The sequence below is a fragment of the Anthonomus grandis genome, chromosome 6, assembly GCF_022605725.1.
Source record: "Anthonomus grandis grandis chromosome 6, icAntGran1.3, whole genome shotgun sequence".
In the NCBI taxonomy this organism is placed as follows: Eukaryota; Metazoa; Arthropoda; class Insecta; order Coleoptera; family Curculionidae; genus Anthonomus; species Anthonomus grandis.
The window spans coordinates 30,731,599-30,753,726 of NC_065551.1; the positions used below are offsets into that span (position 1 = coordinate 30,731,599).

Consider the following 22,128-nt stretch of genomic DNA (forward strand, 5'->3'; position numbering starts at 1 on the left):
TTTAATTATTCCACCGTCTTTGTCACTGGAAACGACATAGGACTTAGAAATCAGATGATAACTGTAGGAAAACCTTTGAATACTATGCATAATAGTAAGTTTTTGTATAATTAGCATAATTAAAGATCTATTCGTTTTTTATGTTTCCCTAAAGAATTAAACATAAAGACATGCGAATTTCTAAAAATATAGCCCACACGTGATTAAATTTTTAGCCAAATTTGCGTGGATAAATTCCTTCAAGAAAATACAATCTCAGCTGCTGGCATTACTGTGTAAAAAAGTGTATATGTAAGGATAAAATCAGTTTTTTGATTGAGAAAATCGTAATACTTGATAGATTCATGCATTTCAAAAGTCATTGTATATAGATGGCTGTTACTAATTTTCACTAAAAATTAAAGAATTATGAACCACATCACAATGAAAAGTACCAACCATTATGAGGTAAAAAGACTCCCTACACTTATATTTTAGTGAAACTCAAAGGATGTTAAGGTTCTGCAGGGGAACTACAAAGTAAAGAAGAAAATAACAGGTATAGTTTAAACTATAATTATAATTTATTTATTTATCAACGGCCAGCGCCAATTACAAGATACTACAAGAATTTTATAAAGGGTTAAGACGTCTCTTCTTTGATGCTACAAGTTTTAAGCACTTGTGCTCAACCAATGTGATGCAGATGATGCTATTAATATGAATTCCAGGGTATGGAGACCAGATAAAAGACACCGTACTCAAGGTGAGGACGCACAAGGGCACAGTAGAGGATTTTTAACGACTTTATATCCATAAATTCTTGAATGCTTCTTCTAGTAAATCCAAGCATCTGAACGGCCCTAGCAACACCTTTATTCAAATGAACATTAAACTGGCGATTCTTATCTAATGCAACACCAAGGTCTGATAACATATACTAAATTCTATCCTAAAACGTCTAGTCCGGGAAAAGCTCAAAGTTTTACGTTTAAAGGAATTCCATGACGTACTATTTCTCAAACACCAGTAAAACAGGTTATCCAGACTATATTGTAATTTTTCACAGTCCTGGAATGATTTGACAACATAGATTAGTTTCAGATCATCTGCAAAAATCAGGTAATTGCAGAAAGAAAAAAAGTCTTATTGCCAAATCGAACAATAAGGCTTTTATAAGGCTAGATAAGTGGCACCCGAACCAAGACTCCCAAAGTTCCATCAACCTCAAGCAGTTTAAACTTATGAAGCAGCATGTTGTGTGGGACTCTAGCAAATGCCTTGCAGAAGTCGGTGTATATTGTGTTTACCTGAAAACCCTTCTCCAAGGCATCCAATGTGAAGTCTGTGTGAGTGAATAGATTTAGCTTTATAGATCAACAAGGTCTAAATTCAAATGATTGCAGCACTAATGGATCAGAATGTCATAGCCGAAATTTTCAAAAATCGAGTATAAAAATGGGACGATAATTATTAGCAATAGAGGCTCTATCTTCTTCAGACCTTAATAGAGGTTTAATAAAGCTGTCCTTCCAAGAGTCCGAAAATATACTCCTGCTCATACCTTCTGTTTGAAAATACTAAAGATGGGATGCTGTGGTCTAATTTACTAAGTACTAATTTAATAAAATTTTAATAAAGCTTGAGTTATGAGTAGCAATGTCTAGCCAAATTAATCATCTGCTTGATTCTTTTAAGAGAGTGAAAAAGAAAAAAATATTTAAAAAGAAAGCAACATTAATGCGTTTTGATATTTGAGGAGAAAAGATAAAAGAAATCAATATACGAGATCTGAGACTTATTGAACTGAGAAATATTGAAAAGTTAAGACATTTCATTACATTTGGCGATTATTGACTTGTCGGTATCAGAAGGCTTCATTTTAATTTTCTTTTTTTTATCGTATTCGGAGAATACAAAATAATTATAACTTAAGTTGTTTTTTTATCATAAGCGGAAATAGGCAACATGCCTTAGGTATTTTGTTGGTATGTGTGCGATGTGAAATTTTGATCATAGAAAAGTCGACAGAATTAAAAAAGTGACTTGTTGATGAGAAATATTACCAATAAAATAATATATAAAACTTATTCCACCAGTCATCATATAAGCTTTTTGAACCGATGATTGAAGATATACATATTTGCTGTTTTCTATAGTTGCATTTTAAGATTCTGGCATGAATCCAAACCTGTAATCCATTGTTGGACCTCGAGGTTTTTCAAACGCTTGTTTATATACACAAATTTCTTAAAAATGGAGGAAGATTGGATCCCATGACGTATGAATGGATGAAGATAATTATTTAAATCATTTCTGTGGGTGAATTTTTAAATCACTGCTTAGATAAATATTTTGTAATTTCAGACTGATTAGAAAAAAGATGTCGATCCAAGTCGATGAACCCCTGGAAATACGATAACTTATAAAAAACTTGTTTGGTTCAAAAAATCCTGAAAATATGTGATAAATATGTTATTAATTCCAGGCTCTCCAGTCAATCGTCAATTGTCCCAAGCCGATCAATTCTTACAAACTTATAAGGGAAAAAAACATTTCTACTTATTCCAGGTCGAAATACCTTTAAATTACTGCTATGATTTTTAATCATTAAAAAAAATTACCTTTTTCTATCTTTAAGAGCTTTTTGTCAACTGTGCAGATTTCTGATTACAAAATACATGAATGGATCATTATCGAGTAAAACGGAAGAATATAGTTATCCATTTTATGAAAAATCACTTAAAATCTAATAAGGGAATAAGGTTAGCTTAAGAAATGGTTAAACAGTTGAATTGTTAAAAATCGAAGAGGTATTTCCTTCCTAATCTTTAATCGATTAAAGAATGGTTTCCATAAATGCATAGATTTAATTAATATTTTAGATTTAAATTGCTTTTAATTGAAAAGCTTTTACTGCAAAGCAACTTCATTGCTGCAATTAAATGTTTTAATATTCCAATATTTTTGAAGTGATCTTTCAGTTAATATTTGCATGTTTTTTATTGATATTTTTATACTAACCATCCGATGTTTCTCCTTTTGACCACACATCATATACTTAATTTATTTTTTTTTTTTAATTAATATAATTTCCTGTGGATATCCAATTTTTTCAATTTAAAACTAGACGACTGTCAAATTTTTATTAGTTCTAAGTCTAGTTTTCTAAACTAGCAGCCTTTGTCGTTTTAATGTTTTTTTATAATTACTGCAGTTTCCTGATTCCCTTTACTAATAATAAAAAAATCTCACTAAGTAGGGTGAAAAAGATTTTTTCCAGAGAATTTAAATTAATAATTATTAATGCGAAATACCTGACTACATAATCATTAAATGCATTTTTGCTAGATTCTCGTAATACACGTACAAATCCCCCGAGTTCCGGGTATCGGTTTTACTTTTCGCTATAGCGTGATAGACAGACAGAAGTACTTTTACCATCGTGTTAATTGCAAATTACAAAGCACAAAGCGAATTTAATGTAAATGATGTATATTTATCATTAATTGTATAGGTGTCAATTATGTAGGTAACTTTTTTTACACGAGTTTTTTTTCCGTTGTTAAGTGGTTCGCAAAAATATTTTATTTGTTACGCAATGCCAAATCGTTTTAATTACCTTTAAAATATATTTATGATTTTACAGGTAGGCTCATGCATAATTCATAATATTCTATACATTTTTTTTTTTAATGAATAATGGAAGGTGGTAATAAAGCCATTTCGAAATTTCACAAAATTAACATATAATTGCATTTGCAATTGCGGTATGCATTATACACAAGTGATAGTGAAACTCTCAAAGAAATTATAATAATAAGTGTTGGTAACTGAGGTTTTCCCTCAATTAAAATTCAACATCACCGGGCGTTACAATATAAGCTGACTCGATAAAATAATCTCGGAAGTAATATCACCACTCATCAGAACCTTTTTAGCATTTACTAAGTTACCTTAATTCTATGAATTTGCTATTCCAAAAAGTGAGTAAATGTTGTAATATAAGCAATTTATTTGCCTTTTGATTTACAATCTTATTATGTGACTAATATTTATATTATAATTTAGTTCCGCCTAAATGACTTTTATTATTGTTGTGCAGTTGTTTTATTCATCCTTTGTTTTATAATCGGTTGGTCAGGGACTTCCGCAATGTTTTCTGACTTACCTTATTGGATTCAGTGGGCTTACACCATCTGTGCGAGTCTTTTATGGACCAAATCAAGCTTATTATAAAAGACTATTAAGACCAAAAGCAATAAAACCTTGTTTTAATTAATATTCTTTAAGCACCAGGCAAGACGCAAAATTAATTAAAGATTTCTCTCTAAATCTAAATCTAAATTATTGGCCAATCCTCCTAAGATGCTTGAATGACTGCGGACACAAGCTATAGACAATGGACAACCAATAGATGTGCTTTATCTATGCTACGAAAAAGCTTTTTGACAAGCTTTTCTCGTTTAAAAGTTAAACCATTTTGCTGGAATAAGAGGGCACATAGTGACCCCCATAAATCTAGAAGCTTCATAGTGAGGCAGTACTCAGTGACGTTGTTCAGGGTTCAGTTCTTAGACTCGTGCTATTCACGTACATTCAAATTTGCAAACTAATACAAGAAGGTTTACTGCTATCCATTAACTGATGTTGATAAATTATTTGCCAACATACGAACTAGGACGTAGAATCATGGACGCAAGACTGGCTTATGAAACTCAACGACAAGGACGAATGCACTATTCTGCATACAGGAAAAGGCAATCCACAAATTATGGGCAACACATATAGCTCAAATTATTAAAAAAAACTAATTCTCTGATCTACCTTACACGAAGAGCATTTTGCAATAAATCTCTAGCTTTCATAAGAAAATTGTATGTAATATTTATCAGATCAAAATTTGAGTACTGCCCTATAATCTGGGATCTTTACTTTGTCAAAGACAAAGAGCTCTTGAAAAGAGTCCAAAGGAGAGCGACCAGAATTCCTATTGAGACATACCATAATTGCCATATAAGGATAAATTCAATTAAACAACTCATAATGAAAAAAGAGAAAGAGGAGGAAATCATCTATGGCAACTATGAAGAAGCTCTAAAAGGCACATTTAACTACCAAGCACAGACTAAAAAACTCCAAACAGAAGAAATTACATTCTTGCAAAGAAAACACTACCTCACCGGCAGCGTTACGGTTAGTGCATGGAACTCTCTTCTAGAATTTCTTGTGACTGCAGAAAATAAAAATATATTCAGGAACAGACTAGACAAATTTCTTAAAGAAAAGACCAACATAGTGATCTACATCTAACGAACACAGTGTTTCATCGGTGCAAACCGCTTATTTACTGGGATGTAAAGTAGTAAGGCATAAAAAGCCTGAACAAAGCTAAAATTAGAAGAGATATAGACTTTGGAGCTCACCCGGAGTTGCCTTATACTATTGCCAACTTGAATATCTCACAAAACAAATATTTCAATGAATACCTACAAAAAAGTCTACTGTGTTCAAATCAGGAGATATAGCAGACAAATCTACAGCTCATCTTTGCCATAAATTAACTAATTCATTATCTAACCATCGCATGCCTGAACATAGTGTGGAGGAGCCCAATATTGCCACGTAGTTCCACCAACTTCTCGATTACCAATATTTGTTGTTGAGTTGAGTTGATGAGTTTCATGCTCGATGTCTGATGCCTGGCGCATTCACCAAGCTAGCAGGTATTAATACCGAAAAAATATCCAGAAAAAATATAAGGGATCCCAGTTCTTTCAGTTTATTTTCGGGATTATTTGCTATAAGGGAGAAGAGTAATAGTATAAGGTATACTATTATAAAATATAAAGAAGAATACAAACTATTTAAATAATCTATTAAACATCCACATTTAATCCTAAGAAAATATATTGTCTTAACATAGGCACTAAATAACTCGTAATAGGAATGATCTTTAAGGAGATCATCAACCGGTATGAAGACTAGGAAAGTTCTCAAAATTGAATGAAATATTTATTTTGAGGTTTCAGGCAATAATCGATGTTTAAACCCTTTTGAAAACAGTTGCCTGAGCTTTTTTGATTAATACCTGTACCTCAGTCATTATTGAGAAGTCTATATTTATAGACTATACATTAACAAGATTATTTTTTCCTTTTTACTGTAAGTTCCTTGTGTTTTTCAGTGTGTAAAATTACATCGATCCCATCACGGACCTAATTCTGTAATTTTTGAAAAATTTCATCATCTTAGATCACCTGACGTAACTTATGTAACAAAATGAATCTTTAAAACCTTGAATCTGACGTCCGCAATTCAGTATTTATGATCTCCAAATTAAAATGGTAGGTAGCCTTGGGTATGTGAGGGTGTGACCAGGGAAAATCATAAAACGATTGATATCTCAGAAATGTATACACATATCGGAATTTCCTTTATGACTTCGGAGAAATTCTTACTGTTTGGAAGAAACAGTAAAGAATAATAAAAGTGGGGAGGTTATATTATAGTTTTTATACAGGTTGATGTAATGCAAGTCATAATAAGAGTGACCTTGTTTGTTGTTAGTATATCAACCTAATATGGTATGTATTAACAATATTTATTTTCATAGCGTAGGTCAGAAGTAATATTGTCTATTTCTTTAGGCTACACACCAAAAATGAGTGGGAGCACTAATTTTGCTTTCAAAAAACAGCCATTTATAATAGCCATTATCATAAACAATTTCCGCGTTTTTTATATTTTTAGACGGCTTTAGAACCAGTTATACAAATGAAGATTACTGTGGGATTATCTATTGACGTCATATGAATTTTATCCTTAGTGCGCCGTAAAACGTTTAGAATTATCTACCATTACAGATTTAAATCTGATAAAGCATTAATGGTTGAACAAGAATTTTAAAAAAAATTCTTCTTTATCGTTAAACATATGTATTGTGACTGTTATGACTTTAATCAAATGAAATTTAAATTTAGATTTATTTCATGTTTACATTTTGTACATTTATCGCAATATGATGGGATATGGAACATATATATAATATTGATATATACATTATTATTATCATTCATAAGTCTAATCTCATAATTAAGATTGCTTCATGGATCAAAATTTTTTTATGTATGAACTTATTTCCTGACAAACACAATATAAATCATAAATAAACCATTGATCGAATCGTGTAATATCCAGGAAATTATAAACCTGTATGAACTGTATCAGTAACTTGAATATTCTTGAAACAAATTTCATTTGTTACATTCTTTACAAGTGTTGAGTTTTCTGTATTAAGATCTGGTCTGATGAATTTAATCGAACAAACTCAATGCAAATTTTCAAATCTGTACATAAATAATTTTTGAATTATGGTTATGATACAATGGTTATAATTTGATTTTTCTCTCCAGGAGACATTCAATTGCCTGAAACAAACAAAAAATGTACTTTAACACCCTTGAACAAATCCAAAGTGAAACCTCAAAAATCTTATTTGCACTTCAATAATTTATTACACTCAAAAAAAATGTCTATGCATTAAAGAAAAATGTCAATAACTCAAAAATAAAATGCCCACCAAAGCTATAGTGCTACAAATTAAGAGCCCTGGAGTTGTGTCCAGTTTGTAACCTTAGCGTTGAGTTTCTATAGTCTGTTTCCAATAAGTAGAGAGTAATAAAACGTTATTAAATTAAGTGTACAAAACGGGTTCAGGGTGACATCCTCTTCTAATTTTTGAACTGAAATAGGGATATATAAATGAGAATTTAACTTTTTAATTTTTTTTTATGCCATTTTCTGCTAATCCCAAAAAGCCCTATAGTGTCTACTTTTTTTTATTATTTTGCCTAAGTCAGAATAATATCAACATGTTTTTTAATAAATTTCCTGACGTACATATGTAATGTATGATCAATCAAATGTTAACGTCACTAACCGATAATGGCATCTGACACATAACTAAATGATCATTTAGAATGTTAATTTAACCTTTAATCTGCTTTTTATATCGAATAGTACGGGGGCGATTGACAACACATCTATTAACCTTTTAAGACATGTTTCTTAGCTTGTTTAAATATAGCGAATAGAAATCTTAGTAAAATATATAAAAGAACTTTTGCTAAAGCAGAAAAAGTAACTTTTAGTCCTTTTTTTCAGAAATATGTAGACGATATCTGCTTAGAAGGTTGTAACTTGTCTAAGACTTCCATTACCGGCGAGGATTCTTCCTATGACTCGGACTGTGAGGGATACGACGGAGCCCAGGTACTATCTGGGAGCCATCAGGATGTTTCTAGAACGGCCAGTGATACTTTAGCTGCGGAATATGCGGAGTATGTCCAAGGTGCCCAGGAAACCAATCCTGGATATAATGCGAGGTAAATTCCTAATGGAAATTCACACTATATTTTTTTAATAAAAAAAAACAAACTCATTAGTTTTATACACAACACTGAAATAGACGTCAGACGTAAATTTAATTATGAAAATCTATCACTATCTAAATGAACTGCCATTAAATATAATAACGCAATTTGATATTGGTAATAGTCACTTGCTCTAATAATTAGTTATTAACTCGGATATTACATTACCTTTCATTATGTTTTTATTAGTTAATATGATTTAAGAACGTTCTAATATTAAATAAATGTTAACGCTCGCCTAACTGGAATTCAACTAATGTTTTCAGGGTGGAGTTTGCACTGAAACTAGGATACACCGAGAAGCATGTCCAGGCAGCGTTACAAAAACTGGGACCAGACCCTACTCAGAATGAGCTGCTGGCAGAACTGATAAAACTAGGCGCTCAGAAAGGGGGATCGTGTGATAGCAGTCCCACTGAGAGTCTTGTTAGTGATTTAGGACTATTAGATAGGTGAGGAAAATGTCTCTATTTTTACTATTTTGAAACAGATATCTTTGGTTCGTTTTCAAATCTTTGTCTTTACATATTTTATTTATCTCTAGTTTCGTAATTAATTCTGGTGCAAGTAAACTTGTAAAATTATATTTACTACTTAGTATCCTATACTGTTTTAATAAATAACCTAATATAAAGAAACAAACTAAACGCAAAATCATAGAAACAATGTCAAAAAGAAACATTTATTAAATTTTAAAGAAGCGGACAACAAAATACACAAAACCTATAGAATTTTTTAAAAACTTATACAAAAACTAAAAGAAGAATTTGCAACTAGGTTTGAAGTGTGGGGAAAAATCTGAAAATAGACCTTTTTGATATATGATGCCATAAATGGGAATAAGCAAAATAAAAATGGGAATAAACCCACTTCACCTGTAACAGATCATAATAATACAAATCCTTTCGTAATATTAAGAGTCTGGCGAATTACTGTAATAACTATTTTGCGGATATAGATGTAACTGTCAATAAAATTTTGGGGTAGAATTAACAGTAAATAAACAAATCTTTATTTTTAAAATCTGTAGATGCAAATGAAATAATAAAACATAGAATATGTACTTTACGAAATTATGAAAGTGCTCCTGGAATAGATCACATTGACGTTAAATGTATAAAGTCACTTAAATATTTAAGCACACCTTTTGTACATATAATTAACTTGATTTTTTAATACTGGCAAAGTTTTCCAAAACAATTCAAAATTTTTATTGTGAATTCAATTTTAAAATCCGGGAACAAGGCAAATTTATGCAATTATAATTAGTGTTATAAATAATTTTTTAAATATGTGTTAAAGAAAGACTGAGAAAATGTGTTTAAAAAAAACTATATCCTCTCAAAAAAATAATAGTATACAAAAGACGTAGATTTTTGAGACCTAGTTAATAAAAGTATTGAGTTCAATACTTTTTATCACATATATAAACTCTTTAACAGGCCTACACACCGATAATGGATCAGTTTAGGACACTGTATTAGAGAAAACAATAATTGACCTGTCAAAAATAAAGCATTGGTTCCACGGTTGTAAATTGAAATTTAATCTCGAAAAAAAAATTATATAGCTCTCTCCCACCGATTCCGATCGTCCTCATTTTAATTACATACATAATGAAAATTTTAAGTATACAATCAAAGAGAGTTCCTACACTAAATATCTTGACCACATTAATATTGATAAGCACTTGAGTTGAGATCAGCTTTTTTTGTATCTTACAAAACATTTGAGAAATTTAATTTATAACTTATATTTATTGAGAGGCCTTTTAAACAAACTGCTTCTAACATCTCAATAATACTTTATGCAATAGTCTATATGAAAGCTTTTAGACAGTTAAATATTGTCCATATACTTAAAGTAATAAATAAACTATTTTCAATTGTATAATCATGAAATACTAAATCTTGAACACTATTTTTATCTTAGAGGTTTGTTTTTTAATTCATAAAAATGATGACTCCAAGATTTATGTAGATAATGGACATAATATGCGAAATAATATAAACAAGCACATTTAAATACCAAGAAGTAACAAAAATATAAATCATAGATTTGTCAATATTTGGCTTAATATTATTCCACTAAAAATAAGAAACATCAATGAAAATAAATTATTTAGAAAAAAATCTAGAATGTATATTGTTATTCGAAGTACTATTTTAAACAAGAACAATTATATGTGTAACTTCTTTTGTTTCTCCATTGTTTTATGAATTTTTTTGTATATTTTCCCCAAATTTTGCTTTTAATTGTGAAACTCCATCCACTTTATAATACTTTTGTTCAATTGAATTAAACAAAAAAACCTAGACCAAAAAATACTGACAAAACATGAATTTATATGTTACAATTATTGTCACTTTAAATAAAGATAGTGAAAAGCTTCCAACTATTTTGAATTATGGGTTATACCTCAGGGTCCAGTATTTATTTGATAATGACGAGTTCTAGTAATTGGGCTGCTTTAATTTGGTCAGTTTGTCTTCTGTTGTAGTGGCTTTATTGTGCTGCGGTATTTTAATATCTACATTAGATTTGATTGAAATAGAATACCCTTATTTGGAGTACTTGAAATCCTTTTAAAAATTGAGGAGAATATTTTTGTGCTTCAGCGGAATTTTAAAATGAAGTCAGTCGGAAATAGATACCTATACGTAATTGAAAAATAGTCCTTCATTTTACACTCACTTTTTATAAAAAACTACAATTTTCGAACTTTCATTACTAATATTTTCATTCATGTTTTCGGTTGTTTTAGATTCTTGTAAAGATAAATAATTTAATTTTAACGATAAAATATAGTATCCGTAATCTATCCGAAGTGTGCACGCCTTAAATTTGCTGTCTCTAAGAATGTAAATTTTAGAAACTGTTGATCAGGTACTTCTTTTTATTATATATGTTAATTTTAATAGGTTATAGTGTTTTATTATTTTTATTTAGCTCTAATGTTGCCTTTATGGGCGAAACATGTGTAACTAATAAATCATTAAATATAAATTCGAGACTTTGACTAAACTGTAATTTCTTGCATTTACACATAGTATAGTTTTTTTTTTACTTACCGCTAATATGAAAAACAACTCGAAAAATGAATGAAATAATTATCTTGATAATGATGAAATTATTAATGTATTAAAAAATAATTATGAAACATCTGTGAAATATTGCAATTTCTCATCATTGAGTTTTTTTCACAAAACAAGTTATTTGGTTGAATAACTGGAAAAAACGCTTTTTAAAGAAAATTATTTTAACCCTACAACGAGTACGTTAGGCCGTCTGTCAGGTCAGCAATTTTATTACGCCTTTACGTTTTTTTTTAAAGAAATATAAAATTTTTAGTTAGTATACAATAATAAAGTCAAAATTTCTTCTACAACTTCATTTTGTTTAAGCGCATAACACTTAAAAATTTTATTGCTTACAAGTGTAATATACCGCTCAAAATCTCAATACATTATCCACACTAAGTGTCAGAAATTTGGTAACTAATATTGCACAGAAATTTGTTCTTGATCTACAACGATATTTCCATTTGTTTTAAAGATAAAGACATTCGTTTTTGATGTATTGAAACACTGCAGGTCATTTACTCTCTTGTTAAGCTCAACAAAACATATGTAAGAATGGGAATATCATTTACAAACATTGTAAAGCTATCTGAAAGCTGGGACAAATCGTTGTGTTTGTCAAATTTTTTTTTCTGTTATTTTAATTCTCAAAATTAACTGAGCGCTATTTCTCTAATTACTTCATGTTCAATTATGAAACTGCAAAAAAAATATGAAAGGCTTAAAGTTAAAAATCAGTTTTATTTTATTCTCAGGCTTGATCTACTCGACGTCGGTCATACAACTTTACGACCCATCGTTATAGATGGCAGCAACGTTGCAATGAGCCATGGAAACAAGGAGATATTTTCCTGTCGCGGGATCAAGATATGCGTCGACTGGTTTAAGGTACTACAATGTCCACGTTTATCAAATAATACCAGTTCTTGTGTTAATTGTTTGAATTGTTACATGTCACAAATTCAAAGTAACTTTGACCACTTAAAGTGACTGACTGTGGCAAGATTGATTGAATATAAATGACATTATTATAGCGCGACTTTTGAAAGATTTTATTGTTTTTGTGTTAGGCTCGTGGTCACAAAGACATAACAGTGTTCGTGCCAAAATGGCGAAAAGAGGCGCCCCGTCCAGACAACCCGGTGCGAGACCAAGATATTTTGGCTGAGCTAGAGCGAGAAAGACTGTTGGTTTTTACACCGTCAAGACTAGTAGGTGGGAAGCGAATGGTATGCTATGATGACAGGTACATTTTGAAATTGGCCGCACAAAACGATGGCGTAGTAGTTAGCAATGACAACTATAGGTAAGAGTAAAGAAATTTTTTTTCTTAAAAAGGTTTCTATAAAGTAGATTTTATCTTTAGGGACCTTTGTCAGGAAAGTGCGGAATTTAGAAAGGTTGTTGAAGAAAGAATATTGATGTTCTCTTTTGTCAATGACCACTTTATGCCGCCCGACGATCCTTTGGGTAGATCTGGACCTACTTTGGACAATTTTCTTCGTGGGCAACCAAAAAAGGTATTTAAAGACTTGTACATTTTTTTTTCCTGTTTTGTTCAAGTTGTTTTTATAATTAATAGTTTTTATGACATTATAGTTTTAATTTATTTAGTATAAAGATATAAAACATATACTAACAATGTAGAATTAACTTAATGTAGGTAAATATATATATAAGGTAGTAAACATTCATTTTTAAATGACAATCAATTTGCAAAGAATCTGGTTTCCTAATACGTTTTCAATTACTGGCATGAAGTATTAAGTTCCTGTAATAAATTATACAAAACGTTCCCCGCAAGTCTTCTAACTTTGATTATTATTAATTATTTTTGATATTTTGATTATTCTTGTCGAGGCTAATCGACGCTTTTTTAATTTTCATTAAAGGATTTCTAAAATTCTCATGCAGTCGCGTTCTACCATAAACAAATTGTAATGTAATAAATAATACATTTGATTCTTACTGTATAATCAATGTGTGTGCTGAAGGAACTCAATGCTGGGTCAGGAAGTTTTTAATCAGGAGGTCTGAATAGGGCATTTCCATTATCTTTTAAGTTGAATGTTCGTTCTTTTTTCGTGGCATTTTAATTTTAAATGCTTTTGTACCAATGACTAATTAGTTAACTGAGATTAATGGGTATATTGTTTTCAATTTTGGAAAAATTTAAAAAAAAATGCTGAAAAGTAATAGAAAATAATTATAATTTTTTTAAACCTTATTGGTTGCCATTTCGAAATTATTCTACTATAATCTTTTTAAAAATTGAGAATGGATTTAACCATAAAAAAACTTTAAAACAAAAACCCACTATTCTATAATCATTTTGATATATGCAGCTTTTAGTAATATATAAAATCGTCTTTAATAAAAAATTAAATGTTACGTGCAAATTAATACATTTAAAGACATTTATGTTATCTGCAGTAAATGGCGAAAATAATCACTGCTAATTTAATATTCAATAAATTTAACAATTTATTAAACTTTAGAAACAAATTAACAAACGCGAATAGTAGTAAATATATATTTATATATAACAAAACTTAAGGCTAGTAAAAATGACCCAATGAGTCCAAAATAAACAGAATATGTTTCCTTCCGTTGCGCATTGGTACTTTACCATCCCTTTATACCTATATTTTCATATCATGCGAAAGATGTTTCGGTATTCTGGAGTCAAAATGAAATGTTTAACACCAGATGCAGTAATAATCGCAAACTAAAGGTAGGATTGACGATGGAATAAAATTTTGAGTTGAATTCAAATGTTGGGTAAGTAACTAAAATTTGACTGATAACTAAAGGGAAGAATTTTGCAAAGAATATTTAATTTAATTTTTAATGTGTTTATCAACGGAATCCATTTCCACAGTAAGCAAATTAAATTTAACACAAATTACTAACAAGACCATGATTGAAGAAAGAACAATTTACATAAATTGTTTTAGTTTTTGTCGCTATGCTAATTTTTGATGATGCGCTAATTAGTACGGTGAAATGTTTCAAAAAGTGACCAGAACTGAGGACAGTCTATAGCATTTATTACTTTATATAGAAAACATAAATCTAATAGAATTCTTCTTGACTCTAGTGTAGGCAAGTTTAGACGATCCCTCACCCACTGATAGCTATCTCCGTCCTTGTGATATCCACTTCTAAGGGCAACAATACTGAAAAATTATATTACTTAAAAATCATAATAATAGCTAATTCCGCCAATAATCAAATCTTGTGCCCACACATCTAGTTTTATCCTAGATTATAGAAAAAAAAATCTTTTTAAATTTTTTAGCTTTAGGATCTTTTTTTCATTTTATTAAAGGAGTGTATGTCTACTTCTTCTTAAGGATAAGTGCATAAATCAGCTAAACAAATTATGTTCAACTCCACTTTTGCCTTTTTATTGTATATGTATATACTTATACTTGATTAAAGATTATTATCATTATTATTATTTACACAGATTGGAGGGACACAAAGTCCTTAGTCTTAGATTATGTTTATTTTAAAAAAAAACTATTACACGTGTTTCGCCTTAAGGCATCATCAGATCTAAAAGTAGAAAGCAACCCCAGTATAAAAAACAACAATGCATATACACGAATTACAATACGACTTACCGGTAAAACCACAAACATTTAAGTTAAAATAAAAAATAAATATATAAAAAATATTGCTGAAGTTCACATTATATCCGGTTTCAAAACTAAATAAAATAAAACAAGCAGAATGAGGTTAAGTTGAACTTTGTGTCCCTCCAATCTCTGAATTTTTATTAAGAGGTCTCTTTGAGAAAAATGGACTACTTTTTTTGAATTATTATTTACATGTTTCAGGGTGATGTAAGCGGAACACCTCCGCCACCTCCATGTCCTTACGGAAAGAAATGCACTTACGGTAATAAGTGTAAATATCACCATCCTGAGAGAGGACCGTTGCCTCACAAGAGTGTGACGGAGAGATTGTCGGAACATGCCCAAAGACATTTGCAAGCTAGGGAAAGTAAAGACGGTAAGAAATAGTCTTAATGATGTTTATATTTTCTAGTATAAGCCAATTTTTTAACATGTTTTTCCTTTATCTTTTTCCACTGTAACATTTACCTTTTTAAATCAATGCCAATTGTTCTTGAGAAAGTTGATTAAAAAGCACCGAACTACATCTTTTCTCATCCAAAAAAAAAGTTCATCAGAAATTTACTAATATTATTGAGCACACAGAAGATCTTTTATAAGTAAAATTCTTCTTGGCGTCAGGTCTGTGTTTCTTCATCTGTGAATTTATATGTATTTATATTATATTTATATTCATAATGTATTTGTAGATATTTTGTTTTCTAAACGGTTTTCACCTGAACGCCCACATAAGTCTTTTTTTACAGAAACTGCTTTATTAGTTAGAAACATTAACGTAAGATAAAGCTGGAATAATGCCCTGTCATCATCGAAGTTTTTTAGTTTAAAACATAACAAAGCAGTTCAACTCACAGCAATTACACTTTTTTCTATTTAGTCACAAAATCAATAGCTATGATTATAATTTATAAGTTGAGAGATTTATTTAAAAATTAATAGTTGTCTATAACTTCGTGGTAACGACGCAGCATTAATGTTACTTACATTTGTTTAACATTATTTATTTTATTAGCCAAAGATATTTTTTTTTTTGGAAATGTTCCTGAATTTATGTTCGGTGATTGTGCCGACGATTTCAAAAGTTAATAGTATCTTTCTGAAACCCTTGCTGGAAGGCAACATATTATTTTGGTGTCTCGGTAAATAATCCTATATTCACTTTAGACCACCACCAAACAAACTACCTTTTCCAGGCTCTTTTGAAAATCATATTTTGGTTGGAATTTAGGGTTAGACGGAAGCCAGAATTGATAATTTTCAATATTTTTCTCTAGTCTTGTCAGTCGAATTTAAGTGCAAACATACACTCCCATTTTTTTGACTGTTTGGTTGGACGACACTGTTACTATTACTTCAGTATAAGTACCTATTTAGAAATTTCAGTCATACGCTTTCCCCGGACAAAAGTATCTACAGCCATTTTTTTTTAGTTGCATACAGATTGGTTTAGCTTTTGGCCTATTGACACCTCTGATGTCAATGTTTTAATTGCAATTTCTGAAAATACATTTTTGGAAACTACTTAATCACTTTTTTTTGATAAAAATAAAATAGTTGCTGAGTTTTGTCTCATTTGTGTGCTATGGGATTGATTATTAAGGCTTGCGTCTGTTGTCCAGCTACAAAGAACCCTCTTTATGGGTCACCTGTTTGACTGGGTTAAGATTGAGCATTGCTAAAATTTGGCAATTTGTAGATGACACATCCATAGCCAGAAGTGAGAGAAGTCCTCAGAGTGTGTCGTTGTCTAACCTACGTGGTGAAGGATTCCTTCAAGAGTGATTTATTTTAAAAGACCATCATTGAACGCAGATAAGACCGTCTCAATGAAAAATGAGAGCTGCACTCTTGTTGTGCAGCTCTCATTTTTCCTCTGCAGAGGAAGAATTATTCGGGTTATTGCTGGCTATAAAAGCCTATAGGGAGGATGCTAGACTTACTTTCCAACACCTAAACATTTAAAATAATTTCATCAAGGTATATTTATGAGTATCTCATCTATGAACATAAAAACCAACAAGAAAACATTCTCAATAATGCTTATCACAATCATGACTGACACAAGGCGCCGCGCCGTGGCGATATAAGAATTAATTTCCTGATGTAAAAGAACCTGTTTCTCATTTGGTGCATCTCATCTCATGTGCATTATTATGCACCTTTATTTTATACCAAATTGTCTGCCGAAGTTAAATTTTTTGCCGCTGCAAGTTATAGCTCTAGAGTCAGGAAATATCTGCAATACTTGTAAACAATTTTTAGACTTTAATGTAAATATATAACTATTTTAAACAATTTCTTCATTAATTTTAATCTGGCCTTAGGAATTTTAAGAACTGCGTCTGTTTTATTAAAATTGTGTTTTATATTTTTTTACTAAATTAATGAAGGAATTAATAAATTAATGTGGAAGTTTGATATTATGTATTTTTGACTTGAGGAACAATTTATGTATGAATTAATTACTTGTAACGTATGAAATGAAAAGAAATAAATCTTGAACAAATTAAATAATGCTTACAAGTTTGACAACTGAAAATGTATGTCCCTACTGACATTTGATAAGAAACGATTTTTAATTATCTTAATGTTGCTTATTAAAGTAATAAAAACATTCCAAGGTACAAGGCCCAGATACATACAATTTGATAGTGTAATAAAAGACCGGAAAAGAAAAAAATCTCCTTCATAAAACACTCGTCAGACCGCACTGCATTAAAAAGGTAATTTTTTATAAATAAACCTTGGAAAATGATTGCAATAGCCAACGACTAATGGTACCAATTAATGAACATCCCAATGCTAACATCTCACTTCGCATTCTTTAACACCTGAAATTAAATATTGTCTCTTTTTTAGGCGGAGACATCCGAAAAAATCCTCTGGGCCGTACTCGTTCCAACGTACCGCCACCGAAAGAGCCTCAACACGCGGTCGTATCGAAGTCACGTAGCGTAGACAACGTGGGACTTTTGGCCCAATCGCCGTCTTATCAACCGATTCCAGACGCGTTCACGTTTCAGAACACCTCCGAAAAACCCACCCTGGGCACTTTTGCGTATCAAACATCGTCACCGGATAACCTGCACAGGAAGTTGCAGAGGCAGTTAACGTTAAATCCGGGCGGCGATGCGAGACTGACGTCCGTTAGGAGGTACGCCCCTCTTAGTCCCAGTCCTCTGGGCCCTCCGACGGGTTATCTCGGGACTTCCGGGTGGGATGTGCATCAGGGGGTAACAAGAATAGCGAGCGCGCCGGATTCTTGCCGGAGCGGACAAACTGCTCAACAAAGCGGTTGGCATGGTTTGCAAGGGATTCAACACGGGGTAAGTGTATTTTATATCCTAAAATGTTGACAAGAACCTTTTAGTGGTCTAGTTAGAGCATTTTTTACATGCGATTAGAATAGTTGCCTTCTAGAAGTTTGATATATCTTTATTTATTGCCAACCAACTTAATCATTTATTACAAGTAATACCTCTAGTCTTTCAAAGAAAGAAAGATTTATAACAGTTTTATAGAAACGGCAAACTTTACTATTATGATTAGATGTCAGGAATTATTTAAATGGTCGGTACCCAAATAAGTGGATAGGTAGAGGTTAATGATGCTTCCGTAAATTGGCCCCCACGTTCTCCAGATTTGACTCTTCTGGATTTTTTTTTCTGGAGCCATATTAAGTCTATAAGTCTCCCTTAGAACATTGAAAGGCTAGAATTAGCATTGCCGTGGAACTATGGGCAATTTGTTTTCTTGCAACATCTCTGATGCAATGATGCCAAATATTTATGTAGAAATGGCAAACAAACACACTTTATAATATCATAAAAATTTGTCACTTATTTTGACAGGCGCAAAATAATGCTATTCCTCTTTAATAAAATATGGAGCATTTTTTTTCATTAAATATGATAAGGTACTCTATAAGGAAGTCAACATTCAAAGTTAAATGAATGTAGATCACGTATATAAGAGAAAAAAGCAACCACATCGCAACGCCGCTCGATCGCATTGTTGACACAAGTGATCTTTACCAGTGACGTCGTCAAAAAATATTTACATGATAAATATTTATTAATAATTAGATTAAATATGTTATAATTATTATAAATTTCTTAATAAGTTTTTATTATTCTACGTTTATGACGACGGTTGTCCCTTGATATGATGTTATGACAATATCGGTATTTACTTGCCAAAAGATCGGGTTAAATCGCTTTTTTAATATGTTGCGGCACAGGTTTTTGTACTATCGTAACAGTTCACAAAAACACTGAAATGACTCAACCTTTTTCCTTTTTTAACCAAAAACTAAAAAAAAAATACAGAACTTCACAAATGCCGAATGTAAACACAAAGCCGTTTGTCAAGGTGACATTTTGCAAGACGACATCAGCTTTTGCCTGCAGTGTTGCCATTTCAAATTTTTTAGAAGCGGTTTTAGGAATAAGAATGTTAATATTTTATTTCTTGCTTTGAAGATGTTATTTTTACGTTTAGAATATCAGTTAAATTAACATTATTATATGTGTTGTATTGTAGTTGAAAATTTTCTCTTTTGAAAATGCGTGTAAACTTGACAACAAAGAATTGATGAATATGTTTGTAAACAAAACACCCCCTTGCCCCTGTGCACAAGTTGAACTCAAACAAAGTTGTTGTTTACTAATTCTACCCTTTCAATGTTCTAAGAAGTCTCCTCATATAAGTCCGTGGTTTACAAGGCAACAGTGAATAATGAAGAGGAACTATGGCAACGCATTCAACTCGCCACAAATAATCTTCTAGCTAATACAGAGAGTTAATTTTAATTTTCTGAGGCGTGTAAATTTCTGTATTGTAATTTCTGAAAATGGAGAACATTTTAAACAATTTTTATAAAATCCGCATTATTTAATAAATTAATTTCGTGCTTAAATAAAGCAAATAATTTTTTTTATTTAAAACATTAGAATATACCGTTGTGACATCGAGCGACTAAAAACTGAATTATCGCGAAAACGGCTACCCTTAGCGGGTTTGAACAAAAGGGCCTTTTCTGTTTAAAATTGATGAGGGAATTGTTTTTTTTTACAAAGAAGTCAGAAACTACACTGAGAAAAAAACTTATGGACATTTTAAGCCATTATATATTATTTTATCAAAAATAATATAAAATAAAGTGAAAAAGAGCATTTTCGTTTTTCAGCATGGCTTTCTTAAATCCAAGTCCGCTTTAAGTAATTTAACTTACGTGATACCCAAGAGATCTCTGATGCTTTGAATCTTCGACAACAAATACATAGATTTAATATACACTGACTTTAAAAAAGCTTCTGACAGAGTTTCTTCTGCAATATTGTTAGACAAACTAAGATATGAATTTGGATTTCATGAAAATTTAATAGAATTTTTTAAGGGATATCTTTATGAGAATTATCATACATATCATATTATATATCTTTATAGGGATGTCCCCTATTCAGTGAATATTAAAGGATATAAATCTCAGCCATTTATTCCAACATGTGTACCTCAGGGTTCCAATTTGGGTCCCTTATTATTTATAAATAGTATTAAAAAAGTAAAAAAAAAGCAACAGATTTATTGTTTGCGGATAGTTTACAAGATAATAAAAAGCCTTGCTGACTGTTGGGAATCACAAAAAGATTTGTATATTTTCATCCAGTGGTCAATCGAGAATAAAATATACTTTAATATAGGTAGATGTGTGGTCCTTTCATATCATAGGAAAGAAAACAGTATCATCCTGTAACAGTACAATTAAATAATGTGTTAATTAAACGCGATTTGAGGATTTGATCAAAAATAACATAAAAATAAAATAACATTATGTACACAATATGTAAAATAATTTAGTTATTCACATAAACGAATCTGGTTTTACTATTTTATTTATTTATCCTTCCACACGTGTTTCTCAACTTATATTAGCATCATCAGGGAAAGTATGAAGTAGGAACACACATTCCTTTACTAGCACATTACATAAATTACTTCATTAACGCAAATAAAATTGTGGTAAGATGAACTAGTGCATCGCAAAAACTAATAGTAACCAACCAAAAAAAAACACAGCTTGCTAAAAAATAGTAGGCGAAAATAGTCTTTAGTCATTGTCAATTCTTATTTGATAAACATGTTAATTACTTGGATCGAAAATGCTTAGAAATGTACAGTTGATTTTACGCAACCTTAGGTATTTGAAAAATGCTAAATTATATCTTTCTCTCTATTAAGCATTGGTCGATAGTAAATTCAGTTTTGCCTCAATTATATGAGGTCCGGTTTAATCCACTTATGAAGATACAATTGAAAAAGTGCAAATTAAATGTTTGAAAATTTTATCTTATAAACAAATATAGTTACTAACAATAAGATATAAAAATTCATTTCTAAATATCAACTTTCGAAAATAGGATAAAACAAAATGATGGGTTAGTCAGGATGTTCCTTAATCCGGAAATAGAAGAAATAAGGATGCTACTACGTGTTTCTGTTAAATTTAACTTTACGGTCTTGCTGTCTGCGGATTAAGTTTTTTGATTTGTCCCTCGCAGGCTTTAACCATCGGTAAATTTGTCCTTATCAATTTTTTTCGCAAAAACCATGAACTAAGCATGACGAATATATGGATTAAAATATAATCTCAACTGCCTGTAAGAAATCAATCAATAATTCAAGGCAGTTGAGGTTTTCTGTCTGTTACTTCTATATTGTTGAAGTTATTGATAATAAAAAACTCAATAAAATCAATAGCTCCAAACTGGATAAAGTGCTTTAAACAGGAGGTGAAATAGAAAAAGTCTAGAAAGAAAACGTGCAATATTAGTTTGGAATTTAGTTATTGAATTAGTTACGTAACTTTTTCTTCAGTCGCGACTGCAAACAGTCGCAAAAATAGTTTTGTGGTCAAAATTAAAATCTCAATAATCCTATAAACGGTCATGTGTTTTAGAAGGAATTAAAAACTAATTTTATTAGAAAAAC

The 22,128-nt window shown here is 30.8% G+C and overlaps 1 protein-coding gene across 2 annotated transcripts in view; it reads left to right on the plus strand.

Annotated features, from left to right (window-relative positions):
- The window catches only part of LOC126737120 (endoribonuclease ZC3H12A-like), a 38,211-nt gene that overhangs the window by 13,802 nt on the left and 2,281 nt on the right, over positions 1-22,128 (plus strand). For both annotated transcript variants that reach the window (XM_050441861.1, XM_050441862.1), the window contains exons 2-8: positions 8,146-8,366; positions 8,681-8,866; positions 12,250-12,382; positions 12,565-12,800; positions 12,861-13,014; positions 15,340-15,514; positions 17,998-18,464. In XM_050441861.1, the coding sequence (XP_050297818.1) occupies positions 8,146-8,366; positions 8,681-8,866; positions 12,250-12,382; positions 12,565-12,800; positions 12,861-13,014; positions 15,340-15,514; positions 17,998-18,464 (1,572 nt within the window). The remainder of the gene's footprint in view (positions 1-8,145; positions 8,367-8,680; positions 8,867-12,249; positions 12,383-12,564; positions 12,801-12,860; positions 13,015-15,339; positions 15,515-17,997; positions 18,465-22,128) is intronic.